General features: G+C 43.2%; 1 protein-coding gene across 1 annotated transcript in view; it reads right to left on the reverse strand.

The window, feature by feature from the left end:
- PLG (plasminogen) overlaps positions 1-15,322 on the reverse strand; it is a 55,047-nt gene that overhangs the window by 6,926 nt on the left and 32,799 nt on the right. Inside the window, exons 11-16 of the mRNA XM_077120777.1 lie at positions 13,851-14,032; positions 11,604-11,752; positions 10,541-10,634; positions 5,541-5,661; positions 4,001-4,075; positions 1,701-1,841 (exon numbers count right to left, since the gene is read on the reverse strand). Of these exons, the coding sequence (XP_076976892.1) occupies positions 1,701-1,841; positions 4,001-4,075; positions 5,541-5,661; positions 10,541-10,634; positions 11,604-11,752; positions 13,851-14,032 (762 nt within the window). The remainder of the gene's footprint in view (positions 1-1,700; positions 1,842-4,000; positions 4,076-5,540; positions 5,662-10,540; positions 10,635-11,603; positions 11,753-13,850; positions 14,033-15,322) is intronic.

A 15,322-nucleotide genomic window follows, 5' to 3' on the forward strand; every position in this document is an offset into this window, starting at 1 on the left:
TTGCTCATTTAGCAAACCCCCGTTCTAAAGCGGGAGCCCTATTTAGCTCAGTGTCAATGTTTCCCAGATATCATTTCTGCCAGGGTCGTTTACACAAGTGTTTGTTCTTTTTGTATGCATTACATGTTGGTTGCATTAAATAAAGAGGAACGTACACATTAGTTTATATTAATTTAAGGAGGAAAAGGCACCAGTTGTAGGCGACACTGACTGACAATGTGTTGCATGTCCATGAGCAAGTTGGCCCATCTTTTGAATCCTCAATGTGCACATCTGTAAATGTTACAACATTGTGGCCATAAAAATCTAATAAAATACCGGAAAACAAGTGAAGGGGAAATGGACATAAAATCACCATGCATTAGCAAGATGGTGCTGTTTTTGAAGGACTTTCATATGTCTTAGAGTTCCTGAGGATCTCAAGCTGTGATTTGTAGGCTTGGTTCTATCTTCTTGAGTTCAAGGGGAAACAGCTTGGAGTTGAGCAATGCCTTATTCTGATCAACAGCCATCCTTGTCACCAACTCTGAGCACCAGAGAGACCAGGTGTCCCTCCTCTGTCTCCCCAGCAAGGTCACTCTGGGGGTTTCTCTCAGAGGGGAGCAAAAAGCCTTTGAGCTGTGGGGGATATGGGGTGAGTACTCTCAAATGCAAACTGTGTCATCCTTTCAGAGAACACTTCAGAACCCAAAATTCACCAAATTTCTTGTCCAAGCCTCACCTTGATCCTCCTCTTTGACCCAGAGGAAGGGATAACTTGATCCTGAAACTCGTCTGGGAAATCAGGTGGGGAAAGAGGATTAAGGAACTTAATGGGGAATCAGCTTCTTTCTAAGGCTAAGGCAAGACAGTCTTTTTGTTCCTTTCTAGAATGTCAAAACATCCTAGGAACTCAGTCTTCTGAGCCAGAAGAGCCACCAAGAGCTTGAGGACAACACGGCGAAGCAAGGCCAAGAGCCTCTGGCAGCTTGTCTGGCTCACCATCGCCGTAGTCACCACCACCATGCTGTCACCAGGAATGCATCGGTGCCACGAATGTACTGTGTGTGCATCCTGGCCTGCACTGAAAGTGCCACTTCCCAGAACAGCAGCCTGTTTACTTAGCTGTCCTCATCGGGATCTATTTGAAACTATTACTGACTTTAAATGACTTAAGCAAATGTATCACATTGTCGAGTGTAATAAAACACCACTTTTAGCAGGTAAAACAAAACAAGGGGGGGGAGGGTGGTGGTGGTGGTGGATTTGGCGGTAATGATTTGGTGATAATGATGATAATTTGCATTTGTGAAGCACATGTTCACTGCGGTAGTGCTTCAGAATACCTTATCTCATTTCTTTCCCCCAAACCTACCGTTATGTTGAGGGAAGACCTGTCAAACTGGAATATTTAAATAATTTTCTGATCATGCAAATGTCTGCTGAACTGTATGTGAAAGAGCTTTAGGGGTAAAAATGCACCTTGGGTTTCAACTCCCTCTTTCTACCTAGGAGGGAACTGAGTCCGGGTGACCTTTACAAGGTCCCAGGTGGTAGGTGGCACAAGTAGGACTGGAATCCAGGTTTTCTGACCTACATCCAACCCTCTTTCCTTAAAGCCATCTTCCCCTTTAGACTGCATCTTCCCACATATTGCTGTGTCTATCATGGCTGATAAAACCTCGTCAATCTTACAGCCCAAACCACAGGGGAACACGTACTGGCTTAACTTCAGCAGGGCAATGTCCGCGCGTGTGGGCTCCGAGAACAGCTTGGAAACTTCTATTTCCTGAATATCTGGCTCAAGACGTACTTCTCTGTGTGCACCCAGAATCACCTTGTATGATGCTGGCCTTGAGGACCTAGAAAGGAGGGTGGCATTAAGAGGAAGGCGTGCACAGCCCCTTCACCAGCAGCCCTTCCGTGCCGCGCGCAGGATGTTTTCTCCTCTTGACATGGCACCCACGGCCTACGAGCCGGAAGCGACAAAATGTACCACTTGGACATGTTCCTGGCCCTAATCCACATTCTAGTGGTTGGACCCATTGTAGATAGCACCTCTTTGGGTGTTACTTCAATCAAGGTGTGGCCCCACCGAATCAGGTCGGGCTTTAGTCCAGAGTATTGGCGTCCTTTATAGGGAGAGTGAAAGTCGGATGGCAAGAGAAGCCAGGAGAGGCCGCCATGTGCACTGCCACATCACAGAAAAGACAAGGACCAAGGATTGCTGGCAGCCAGCCCAGGAATGCCAGTCTACTGGGAGAACATTCTCGCTACTGCTTTTGGTCTTACCGCAGAGTAAGAAGGCAACAAAAACAGAAAGGAACTCAAGGACAGCCCCGTTCATGGAGCTTTGGGGTGGCCTGAAGTCTACCCAGACCAACAAACTCACCTGAACTGAGTCCTTCTCCTCCATCTTCCTTCTAGAAGCACCTGCCCTGGTAATTCTGCCTCCAGCTTCTCACCTCCATGCACTCCTCCCGAGTCCCATTGCCGCTTCCTAGTTCTGTCCTCATCCATTCCAGCCTGGGGCCTCCCTAGCTTCCCTAGCTTCGGTTTTTCCTCCCACCTACAATAATAACTTAGATTCTACTCCTAGTGTACACCTCACTTCCCCTGGACTCCCTACTTCCACTCTCCCCCACAGCCCCTCCTCTGCAAAATAGCTAGAGAAATGTTTCAGAAATGTAAATGGGATTTTAATATTCCTTTTCTTCCTACCTCCAGTGACTGAGAATAAAATCCATTCTGCATCCATGGCCTGTTAGAGTACCCCTCCTGCCCCTCCCCAACCCTGCAGACCCTAACTCCACCTCCCCACCCATCCCCACCCCCAGGTTCTTGAGGACTTTCAGCTTACCATGCCCTTTGCCTGGGTTTCCCTTATCCCAGGTCCCAGGACAAATGCCTCCTTCTTAGGGAAGCCCTTCCAGGCTGTCCCAGTGTAGCCCTTCTCTGCCGCATCGCTCTCTATCTGTTACTCCAGCTTGTTATCATTGTGGCACTTACTAATTGTCTTATTAATTTATTTGTGGACATGCTTACTGGCGATCTTTCTCCAGTAACTTATTAACTCCTTGAAGGCAGGGCCTTTGAGTCCCTGCTCGCTCTCCTGTAGTAGAACTCTGGTGCTCATTAAATACCTATCGAATGAATAAGCAGATTTCCTGTGTTAGAGCCCACTGCCCGCCTTCTGTGACCTGTGCTTCAGACAAAGTAGTCTACCCACCGTTCTTTATACCTTCGCCCTGCCCCCTAAATATGACTCAACACTCTCCCTGCTCTACATATGCATCATGTCCAAAGCCTCCTTCTTTCAAGGCCCAGGCCAAAGACCATCTCCATGAACTCTTCTCTCGGCCTGTGCCCAAGGCTCTTTGTCCACGTCTCCTTTTACTCTGAATGACAGTCATCTATATAGAAAATGGCTTTCTTTTTTTTCACCAGATTATAAAACTGCCTTTCTCCCACCAATTTTCAAGTGTCTTAACTACAGGGGGTACTTAGTATTTCATGGTGGAAGGGGGAAGGGAGGGAGGGAGGAAGAAATAGGAAGAGTGAAAAGAAGAAAAGGAAGCAGTACATGGGTGGTTGACTGATAGAATGCTCACCTGCCATGTGGGAGACCCAGGTTCCATTCGGGGCCCATTCACCCTCCCCCCCCCCCAAAAAAAAAGAAGAAGAAGAAAGGGAAGGAGGAAGAGAGGTTGGGAAGAAGAAGGTGAGGGAGGGGTAGAGGAGAGAAGGAGGAATGAGAGACGGAGAGAGAATGTAAAAGAGGGTGGGAGGGGAGGAGGGAGGGAGGAAAAGAAGAAAGGGAAGGAGGGAAAAAGAAAGGGAAGGATGGAGAGAGGGAGGAAGGTAACATAAGAAGAAAGAGTAAAGGGAGAGAGGGAAGGACAGATGGAGAAAGTAGGAGAGAGGGAGGAAGAGAGAGAGAAGGAAAGATGGAGGAAGGGAGGGAGGTGGGAAGGTGAAGTCCTCAAGACAAGGTTTCATGCCAGTTATGTCCTAAATATACCTCTCCAAGCAGTGGGCAGCGGTCAGCACCCACTCTGGGGATATCAAGGTGCCTCCACAGAAGTGCTGACCAAATCTAGAAAAGAACATGCAGGATTTTAGTTTAAATCTGATCATTGATTATGCTCTATAGTACACAGAGCCAGAAAGATCCGTTCCCTCCATTCTGAGAGCTTTGCCATTCCTAAAGGACAAAGTTACCATCCCACCATTGGGATAGCAGCACTTGGACCTGGTTTCAGTAGTGGGATTCCGGCAGTTCCCACTCACACCACTCTATGAGATGGCTGGGGGCTCAGGCCAAGCTGTGCATAAAACAAGCCAAGCAGCTCCAAAGTGAAGGCCAACTGGGCCCCTGGCTTGGACCTAGGAGCCTTGAACTCCAACAGAAGTGGTCAGCCAAAGGCCTTCCCCTTGCTTCCCCTTGAGGCCTCTTCCACTTCTTTTTGACAAGCTCTATGAAAGACCTGATAAATCATTCTTCAGATAAGATCCTGAACAGTGATTCACGGGAGCCTGCTGACTACCTGAGAAATTTACTTTGGGTGGCGGTGGGAGGGTGGTTATCCCTGAAATCACTTACTTTATAGGACAACTTAGGCAAGCGTTGGCTCCATAAAAATTGTGTGAGCCACCCTGAACTGGGATTTAATGAAAAGGGATACAGTTAAGCACATGATAGCAGGTAAGTTCACAAATTGGTCCAGAAATAGACCCCAGTGTAGTTTGGAAAAGGATGAATTTGCAATATGTGAAAGATGAGGGTTGTGGGTATATAGAAAGAAGTTGCTAAATGATCAAGTTAAAAAAAAAAAAAACCCAACAACAAAATGACGATCATGTCATCAAGTTTATCGATGGCATTTCACAAATTTATGAGGCAAAACTCCTTAGGGAGCACAGTAATTGAGTCCAGGCACATTAGTTTAGAAGGGACTCATGGAAAGCAAGACAAACAAGCAGATAGGCCCGCTTAGCATGCGTGTCTATATGAGCTGCCCAAGGAAACAGAACCTGTTCAAGGGGGATCCCGCTAAAATGATAGTCCAAAGTGCCAAGGGTGTGTAGGTTCAGAGCTGATCACTCCTAAATGAGGGTGTCTGTGAGCCATTCTGCTGGAGGAAAAATAAAATCTGTACCTGTGACAGCTGTACTTTTATCTTGGATGCTCCAAGAAAAGGGTCACATTTGTTAAAAAAATATATATTTCTTTCCATTTTACACTGAAACAATGGCTGTCTGCACATATAAACTCTCAAAGTAGCATCACTTTCCTAACATATTGGAAAATTTTGTGAGGATTGATGCATTTACAGATTTTCATAACAGCAGATCAGATCAAGGAAAAGATTCAATTCTGGAAAATGTCAAAGTAGACAACCTAGAAGAATATAATCTTTAGAATCCCTCCCCCCCCCCCCCCCATGAAAACACAGAGACAGGTAATATACCTGAAATGTCTGGATGTAGTGAGAATGTAAGAAGGTTTTACAGGACATATGTAGAAGGATGGTAGAAATTGTTTCTGAAAATGTTCTTACCTTGTTCTAAGACTGATCTGCCAGGGCCAGGAGTTGGGATTGGCCACACAGCCACCTACAACCCTGCCAGGACACTTCTTCGGTTCCACCTTTGGCTTCCCACAATCAAATGAAGATGATGCTATGGAACAAAGAGGGAAAGCAATCACATTTGAAACAGTCAAAGGCTGCAACTGTGCCATCTAATTCAAGATCAATTAATGCCTCATGGCTAAAGCACTGCATTTTAGGCATCTCAAAGCCTAAACTAAATAGTAAAACCATAAACACATTTTGGAAAACATGTTAAGTTTCAAAAGTGGTAGGAGACAACTGGTGGTAGACAACACAGAACTCCCTACTTCCAATAAAATAGAAGTAATTTTTATTATTTATTTAGGGAATTGATCAAATAAATTGATATAGCTAGACATGAGAATGAGAGCTTTTCTGAGAGGAACTTGGTAGGGAAAAATTGTTATTCTCACTTGATGTAATATATAGAGAGAATAATACATCATCATTTCCATCATCATCATCGCTACCTACACCACGTGAAGTTTGCTGAAAATCAAAGTTGTCGTTCCTGTTGAAAAGCTCTGAGGATAACTTGTGTGTGTGTGTGTGTGTGTGTGTGTGTGTGTGTGTGTGTGTGTGTGAGATCATCTGTAGCAAGGATAACTAGCTATGACATACCCCAGCTTGGGCACGTCCTTGTCTTGGTCCTCATTCGGGTGTGTGCGACCCCACTGTAAATATGAACTCTTCAAGATGGCACTTCAGTTAAGGTGTGGCCCCAATGAATCAGGTTGGGCTTTAATCCTGATTACTGAGTTCTTAATAGGCAGAATGAAAGTCCATCCAAGAGAGAAGCCAGGAGAGGCCGCCATGTGCACTGTGTGCACTGCCATGTATCAGAAGAGCCAAGGGCCACAGGTCACCAGCAGCCAGCCCCAGAATGCCACAGTCTTCTGGGAGGAACAATGAACTTGCTGATGCCTTGATTTTGGACTTCTCCTAGCCTCAAAACCATAAGCCAATAAATCCCCACAGTTTAAGCCACCCATTGTATGATATTTGTTTTTGGCAGCTGGAAAACTAAAACACTAGCCTAAATTGAAGTATTGCCTTCTCCCAGCAACCCTTGACGTCTTTCAGGATAGTTCATCTGGGGACCTTCTGGGATGAGCTCAATGCTGTAGGGACTGTGCCTTCCTGCATCCCAGCACGCTGCTCAGCCCTTGCTTTTGCTCTCCATTTACCTCCTTCCAGCTCTTCCACTTCAATTAGCCTGCAGGGTTCCTATCAGTAGGCTAGGTCTCCATCTTTGGTATCCCAGGTAATGCCCAAAACAATTCAGGGGTTACAAGATATGTTCATAGAAGGTTTTGCCTTTGTCTGCAGCCTCTTCAGAAATATGAATATAACTCATTGTTGATGACAATAGCAAGGGGAAGTTCTTTTGGTTTTAGCCAGCAGAAATCTCTTCACTTTGGTAATTTTGGAACCTGAATTTTCCAAATAACTTTCCATTTTCCAAGCCTGTTCTGAGAATTCATTTATAGAAGTCTTTGAAAAAGGAAGCTTGTAATGTAATGAAATCATACTCTCTAGCACTGTGCTTAATTTCTGCAACCATATCATACATATAAGAAATTTGCATGAATGAAAAAACAAACACAGAGATAATGGCTCTCTGTTATTACTGTTTTAGAAAAACTGAAAGTTTCTATTTATTTTTACTTATTAGTTGTACTGAATTTGTTAGTGGAACTGAAATGAGCCATTAAAACCAACCAACAACAAATAGATATTTTTAAATAAATAAATTAAATTATGCTTAAGGTGGGCATCCTTCAATTTTTGGAATTAATGTTACAGAGGAAAGCCACACAATCTTTTAGTGAAGTTCAAAAACAGTATTTGGACTGAGTAGACTACAGTTTTGATTTAAGATTATATTTCTTGTGTTACTACTGTATGTTCAATTTGCGTAATGCTATTTCTTTTCATTAAAACTATATTTACAGAAATTCCTTCAGCCTAGTTGCTTAAAGAAGTTTATGCATAGTTATAAAAGGTAATTGATGGTACTTTTCATCATTTTAAAAGATGTTTTCCTTGTGAGTTAAAAATAATATAAAGAGGAGTACACGGGTAGTTCAATGGTGGAATTCTTGCCCGCCATGTGGGAGATCCCAGTTCGATTCCCAGCCCACATACTCCAAAACAAACAAACAAAACAAACAAACAAAAACAAATGATGCTGCAATAACAGGATGTTCACATAGAAAAATAGTAAAATGTGATCACCTTCCCCCCCCACTGCACAGCATACAAAAAATAAAAATAATGTAAAGGTTTGGAAATCAGAAGAAAAAGGATTATTAGGCCATTTTCACTTAAATAAACCAAATCCAAACTTTCCCAATAAAAATCTTAAGAGAAAAATTGCAGACAACCCAAACAGACAGAAAACTCAGGCTGGACCACTCCTTTGCATAGTGCGATTACATATGCCTGATGTCTGCCAAGCTGGAGGGAAGAGGCCTTGCTTGCAAAGCCACTGCAAACCAATGTCCACATATTATCTGGGGAGACAGTTTGATACTGGTTTTGCATTTTTGTCACCGCTGAGCAAAGCATCCATATCTTAGAGAGAATTCTCATTCTAAAATATCCAAATAAAATCAGCAAACACCACACTTGAGCATGCACACAAAAACTCCCTTAGCTTAGGATACCTGTCTGTGTAAGCACTTACTTGGCATACTAGAAGAATTGTGATTCACATTTTATTTATTTATGTATTCATTCAGCAAATATTTGTTCAAATATACAATGCCTACTATATGCCAAACGATGTTCTAAGCACTAGATAAAGAAAGGAAACAGTGAAGGTCCCCATTCTTAATCATTATATTCTTGTTGTTGAGTATGTAAGAAGTTAAATTGGAAGGTTCAATGGGAGGCTCCAAAGATGCCCAAAGGAAGTCAAGCCAAATCACATATATAAATTTCAGAAGACATAGCCTGTTCTCTACTTCTGGTTTCTTCATCCATATTGAGAATATAAAAGAGTCAAGTTTTTAGAGATTGAACAAAGAAGAACAATTGAAACTAAGAAATTTTGACAGAGAATTTCCAGTGGAATATCCCCTCCACATCCAAACCATAATTCATGATGGAGCCACTTGAGACGCACCTCAACTTGGTGTGGAGGGTTTCATTCAGAACATTTGGAGAGCTCCAGAACTATTCCCTATAGCAGGGAGATGCCCAGGTTTGCCCATGCTTGAGAAAACTAAAGCAGCTGGTAGTGGCAGACACTGTGTCCAGGAAGCTACTACATGAATTCCAGGCACAGATGAAGAACTCATAGCAGGAATCTCAGGCTGAGTTCCACTTAAAGGAAATATGCCAAGTGGGCAGCCTGTCAAGGAGAGAGAACCCAGGAAGTACAAGGCAGTGGGGAGTACAGAGGACCAGAAGCTGGCATCGGGAGTGACTAGCTGAAAAAGAAGCAGTGACCTCCATCAGGGACTTGCACTTGAAGGGCCCACTGGGAAAGCTTCTGTAGAACAGACAAAAGCATCTACTAAAAGAAGAGGTGAAAACTCAGAAGCTAAGTCCAGAGAGCAAAAGCCATCCTACAATAACATCAGCCAAAGTAGAATCTTGTCTATCACTCTTACTTCATTTGCCTTTCTACCTCTCTATCCAGCCATGGCCCAAATGCAAAACTGGCACCAGACTGCCTCCCCAGATAACATGCGGGTGCTGGTTTTAAGTAGCTTTGCAGGCAAGGCCTCTTCCCTCCAGCTTGGCAGACACCAGTCATAGGCAATCACTCTATGCAAAAGAGTGGTCCAGCCTGATTTCCTGAAACCCATGACAAATTCTGCCTGCAAAGGTTGGTCATCGAAAAGCAAAATAGAGTCCTAATCAAAGTGGCTTACATCTTTCCCTCAGAGTGACCATGGATTTGTTATCCCAAACTTTTAGGAAACAATGCTGTAGTTAATAGTACAATTACCAAAACATTCTTTCATGAATTGTGACAAAAGTACCTCACTAATGCAAGGTGTTAACAGTGGGGTGGTATATAGGATTTTTTCTGTAAACTTACAACTACTCTGAAAAAAAAAATTAGAGAAAAATAAAAACAACATGCTTGAGAGCCTGAGAATTGTACTGAAACCACTGAAGAAGAAAATCTGTTTCTGGTGCCATATTGATACCTAAAATGGAGAGGTTGCCTGAAATTAACTCCAGCACTAAGGAAAGCAGATTTGAGAGAAGGAGACACACATGCATTTGCATGCTTGGACCCAGCCATGCCTGCAGCCATGTACCAAGAGGCTTTTCAATTATATTGGCCAATAAATTACCTTCAGTGGTTAAACAAAAAAAAAAAGGAAAGAAAGAAAGAATGGCAACTCCTCTTTCCCAAATTTAAGCCTCCCACTCCCTTAAAGAATCTCAGAACAATGAGGAAGCTGCTTTTAAGTTATGTAGCCAATGCCTGGCTAGTAAGTAACTTTAGGATAAAGGAAATGTGGGGCTTAGTAAAGATCACCATTACTTTTCATTAAATTCTTAGAGTGGCAATTTATATTATATACTTAGCTGATTCGTGTTGTTCCTGTTAAGTCAAACAAAGGGGAAGTTCCCGCTCTGGATGACTGCATCTGAATTTGTTTTTCATTCATCCCAAGCTAGACCCTGGAGAGTTCAGTGGAACCACCAACAGCTTAAATCACCTCTAAGCTCTACCCTCTATAGAGGACTCTGTATTCACTTTATTTAAGAGGGGGAGGACTCTCTAACAGATGGAACCAACAATAGAATGCATTCAGGACGCTCATGGCACAGGTGGAGAGAATTCTGGAACCCGTTAGGCACTATGTCCTACCCAGAGGGGCACAGCTCAGAGCCCTTTTTCTGCAGACCTCTTTTAAGGAGGTGAGCACTGCATGTAGTTGAGAAGCAGTCTCTTCACAGAAAAGAAAGCAACTTACAGCACAGAGGGACATCACAGTAGTCATAAAGTTTTTCTGGATTAGTCGTGTAGCACCAAGGACCATGGACATCACCATCAGGATTCCGACAGTACTGGGGAGAAAGGGCAGAAGTCCATGATACAGCCCACACTGGGAGAGGGGGAGAAGGTATTCTAAGACTTCTGTCCTTAGAAGATGAAATGTGGGGTTCACGTCTTCATTTTCTTTTTTTGGCAAAGTTGTTTTGAGGATCTTTGGGTGGTCTCCAAATCACAGCTATGCAGTTGGTCATGGGCCCTTACTCAGAAGAAGCTCAATCTATGATGTCATCCCCTGAGGAGAGGGTGGTGGACCCTAAAGAGTGTTAGGGAAGAAATATATAAAGTAACCCTGTCCTCTCCAGAAGGCTGAAGCAGTGGAGAGCTTAGAGATGACCAGCAATAAAGACAGTGGTTGTTGTTGAATAACTTGCCCCTGGCTTATTCAGCAGTTCTCTGCCCAGTGAACCTTGTTTGCCTGTTGGCTCAGAAATTTCCATGGATTTTATACCCTCCATTGACCAGCCATAAAATGGCAGGGTCTTTCTTTTTCCCAAAGAAAACCATCCCAGAGAGTATGGGCAACTAGGAGAAGTCCTATTATGTGGAGTCATGATGGCCCCATTGACTTTTTTTCTAGAAAAATCAGACTCAAATGTCATTAATAGCATGTATGATCACCAGAATCTAGAGGACAAACCTTAGAAATGAGAAACAGCACCCAATAATAGATTCATGAAAGAAATGTCACAAAAGGGTAAAAAGAGTCCTGAGAAAATGATAACATCCTGGAGGCTTGTTGCCCATGCTACTTGTACTTCATAAGCTGATGCCAATTACATTTTAGGCATAGTCCCCTGAAATCTCACTTGTTTTCATCTTCCCATCAACTGCCAAAGCCCAAAAATCAAAGAAGGGAAGTAACTACTTTACCTCCCATCAACTACAAAAATCCAGGGTGATTTTCCATAGCACAGGACAAATTTTTTTTGCAAAAGTTGGTCAGCAGAAGGGAAAACAGAGTCCAAATCAGAGTAACTTACATTTTCCTCCAGACCTGCCTGTGGATTTGTTGCTGGAGTGAAAATGCTGTGCCTATGTGGCTCCTGGGCGGCCCAGCCCTGGCAGGGCAGGCCAGTAGCAGTGGTTGCCTTCTTGCCCCTATATCCTTTACCATTTCCAAACATACAATCTGTAGGAAAAATAAAAAGGGTATTTATGTACAATTACATGGACCCAGAAAGACAATGAATAAATGCAGTAGTTTTAGGTTTCTCTAAATGACAGACCCAATGGTCAAATCCTCAGGACACTGTAGAGTGCTAAAGATTGCAATCAACATTGTCTACTTTAAGAAGTTACTAGAAAGGTTTATCAGCTTGGAAATAATTGCAAATTTAGCAGGGTGTGAAAATAGGGAATTTGGCAGGGACACTGGAATAATTGATTTTAGGACAAACTGAGGGGGAAGACAGTACCCTGGAGGATTTGCATAAAGTGGATGCCACAATGAACTGTTAGGTGATCCTTTAACAGCCCATTCTCAAGGGTATAGAAAAGGATTTTATAAAAATACACTTTTGCCTATGGCTGTGCTATGACTTCTATGGTGGCTTGGAGCTATGTACCCCAGATGAATATGTTCTTAATCCTAATCCATTCCTGAGGGTGTGAACTCAGTGTAGTTAGGACTTTGAAGAGGTCACTCTGGTGAAGGTGTGGCCCATCTCAACCTAGATGAGTCTTAATGCTATTACTGGCATCCTTTATAAGTAGAATGAAATTCAGACAGAGAAAGGAAAAGCCACAGATAGAGCAGCCAAAAGCTGAAGCCAACAGAATTCAGAAGAGAAGGGAGAGAACAGGGGAGGCTGCCATGTGCCTTGCCATGTGACAGGCAAGGACCAAGGGTGGCCAACAGCCAGCCCCAGAACATCACTGCCTTTGGGGAGAAAGCATCACATTGATGATGGACTTTTTCCTAATCTCTAAACTGTGAGCGAATAAATTCCCATCATTTAACCAGACACATTTTATGGTATTTGCTTGGGCAACCCAAGAAACTAAAACACTTGGTAATTGTATTAGCAGCCAAGGAAAGTAGAACAAGTCCCTGCCCTCTGGGGTGAGAGGGTTATCAAGTGATGATTTGCCCCTCTGCTCTTCCCCACACTTATCCCCCATCTTGAGCTAAAGAACTGGGCATCCATGGGATCCCTCCAAGAACTTGAAATATGTCCCATATGGGCACTCTGTGGCTCAGTGTTCTGATGAACACTTGTGAAATCCAACAGGCCAAAGCTCGGTGGCTAGCTTTTCTGCCAAGGAGAGGCATTCCCAAAGTTTTCCAGGAACAGAGGGGGTAAGGGTAACTATGAACCAAATGTGGGGCATGCACGTGAGAGAACTCATAGAGTCATTTGAAGTCTTGAGAGGGACACCTCGATAGACACCATGTCCCAAAGCCTCAACAGGAACCAGGAGGTAGAAATGACCCCTCTTCATAGGAACAGGAGGAAAGTTTCCCTAGCACCGAGAAAGTGGTTTCAACATCAGCAAGCTCACGCTGGAGAAGGAGCAACGCCTCACCTTCCAACCAAGTTCCCATTTTTAATCATTATTGCCTGGAGGATTTTGTATTATCCAAAATGATCGGAAAAGTCATTGGACCACCTGAGTTTTCATTTTGGGTCAGGGGGAGAGTTGGCCTCTCTTCCTGCAAAACATTTCCCGGCTGCCTCACAGTGATTGCAGGAACAGATATTAAGTAGTTAGCATTATCATCCAAGGAAGAAGAAAGCAGTGAAGAGGTAGTGATTATCTTTTTTGCATCCCACCTCAAGTGACAACTAAATTGTCCTGACAACCTTTCTAGGCTATAAATCCACTTTTCCAATCTTTTTTGGTGAGTACCTCTTGACTGTCCTACCAGCAATTCTAACTCAAAACCAAATTATAGGTATATTAAACACCAAATTAATCATTTTCATTCCTCCTCTAGGAGAGAGGTATTTGCTTTTCTTTAACACCCCACTAACACCAGTGCCATCATTACCAAGTTCACCCAGGCTCAACATTCTAACCCTCACCACCAATGAGTTTCCAAGTCTTAGAGCAACAGCACATTGGCAATAGCAGCTATGGGACCCGAAGACATGAAGCACTCAATCTTACTCTCATCCAGCGCTTGACTTATTGCATGGCATTTAAGTTTTCTGCATCAGTAAGATTTTCTGTTTCTTTTCATCCTTACTCCAAAGTGGGTTGACCTCTGACCACAGGCTTCTTACCTGGTTCAGAAGGAGTCTGTACATTTGGAACTTGTGGCACAATCGGGGCATTTGGAACACTGCCTTGTGTTTCTGAGCATCTCTTCAGGTTGCAGAACTCCCATCTGACTCTCGGATCAGTGGTAAAGCACCAAGGGCTCTTATCTCCATCTGGATTCCTGCAGTAGTTCATTACCAAGCCACTGTAAAATCCAAAGCAATGCAGGTCAGAAAAGGTGGGAGAATCTCCAGAGATATACAAGCACCTTCTGAATTTTGTTATAACAAAAGAACAAAGAAGTGTTAACAAGTGACTTTGAGATATTGCCATTAAAGTTACAATGATCCTCAATTTCTCAACAAGTTGTGTTCTAAAAGGTAACCTGTAAATTGGAAGTAAAACATATTTCCCCAAGGAAAAAATGGCATACATGATGATGACATTCCCAGACTGGTTCCTCTTAGTCTGTTTACCCATAATGTAACTAAATGATGTACATTAATAATGAGAAAATCATTAAAGATAAATAGGAGGCAGACCAAATGGTCCAGGGTTTAGAAGCGTTATGAAAGCGTGCTTGGAAAACTAGCTACCAGGTGGGATCACCTTTCTATAGGACGTGTTGTACAAGAAATGGGTAGGAAAGGGTTGCTCCTCTCTTCCTCTCACTTTACCTTCCACTCTCTGCAGCTGCTCAGGAGTTGAGGGAATGGGTAGTGAGATTACAGAACAGTGAAGGCATGGAGGGAAAACTCAGAGTGGACTAGGGAACTGCAGGAACTGAGGGTTATGAAGGAATCAGGAAGATTTGATGATGCCATGCAGAGAGCCTGTGAGGAACTGGGGACATGCGCCACAGCACCATGACCCAAACCTCTCAGTTATTCCAGGCCTTCAGATTGCATTTAAAACCTGATTCATGACCTGTGGCTGTCCTGGAAAATTTGGGAACTTATTATGAACAATGGGAATCCACCATTGTCTCTGTAGATCCTATAGTCCCAGGCTCAAGCCCACAGTGGAGAAAGCCGCAGTGGATTTCCAAGTAACTGGACGTATTAAATGTCTTATTGTTTGAAATAGGGTTACTCGTCTTTTTATTTTTCATTGACACAGGTTTGACATACAGTGAAATGAGCAGTCTAAAGTCTGATGAGTTTTGATGAGACATATACCTGTGTGACCCACAGTGCTATCATGACATAGAACATTTTCATTGCCCCAGAGAGTTTCTTCTCGTCCCAGACCAATCAATCCCTCCAGCACCACAGAGGCAAATGTTGTTGGTTTCTCCACCATGAATGTTTTGTCTTTTCTAGAAGCTCATATAAATGGACTCTAGAGTATATATGCTTTTGTATTTAGCTTCTTTCACTTAGCATGACTATTTTTGAGCTTCATCTGTGCTATTTGAGGGTGTCTGTCCTTTGTTCCTATGCATTGCTGAACAGTATTACATTGTATGAATATGTCACAAATTGTTTATCCAGTT

Source organism: Tamandua tetradactyla, chromosome 11 (genome assembly GCF_023851605.1).
Source record: "Tamandua tetradactyla isolate mTamTet1 chromosome 11, mTamTet1.pri, whole genome shotgun sequence".
Lineage (NCBI taxonomy): Eukaryota > Metazoa > Chordata > Mammalia > Pilosa > Myrmecophagidae > Tamandua > Tamandua tetradactyla.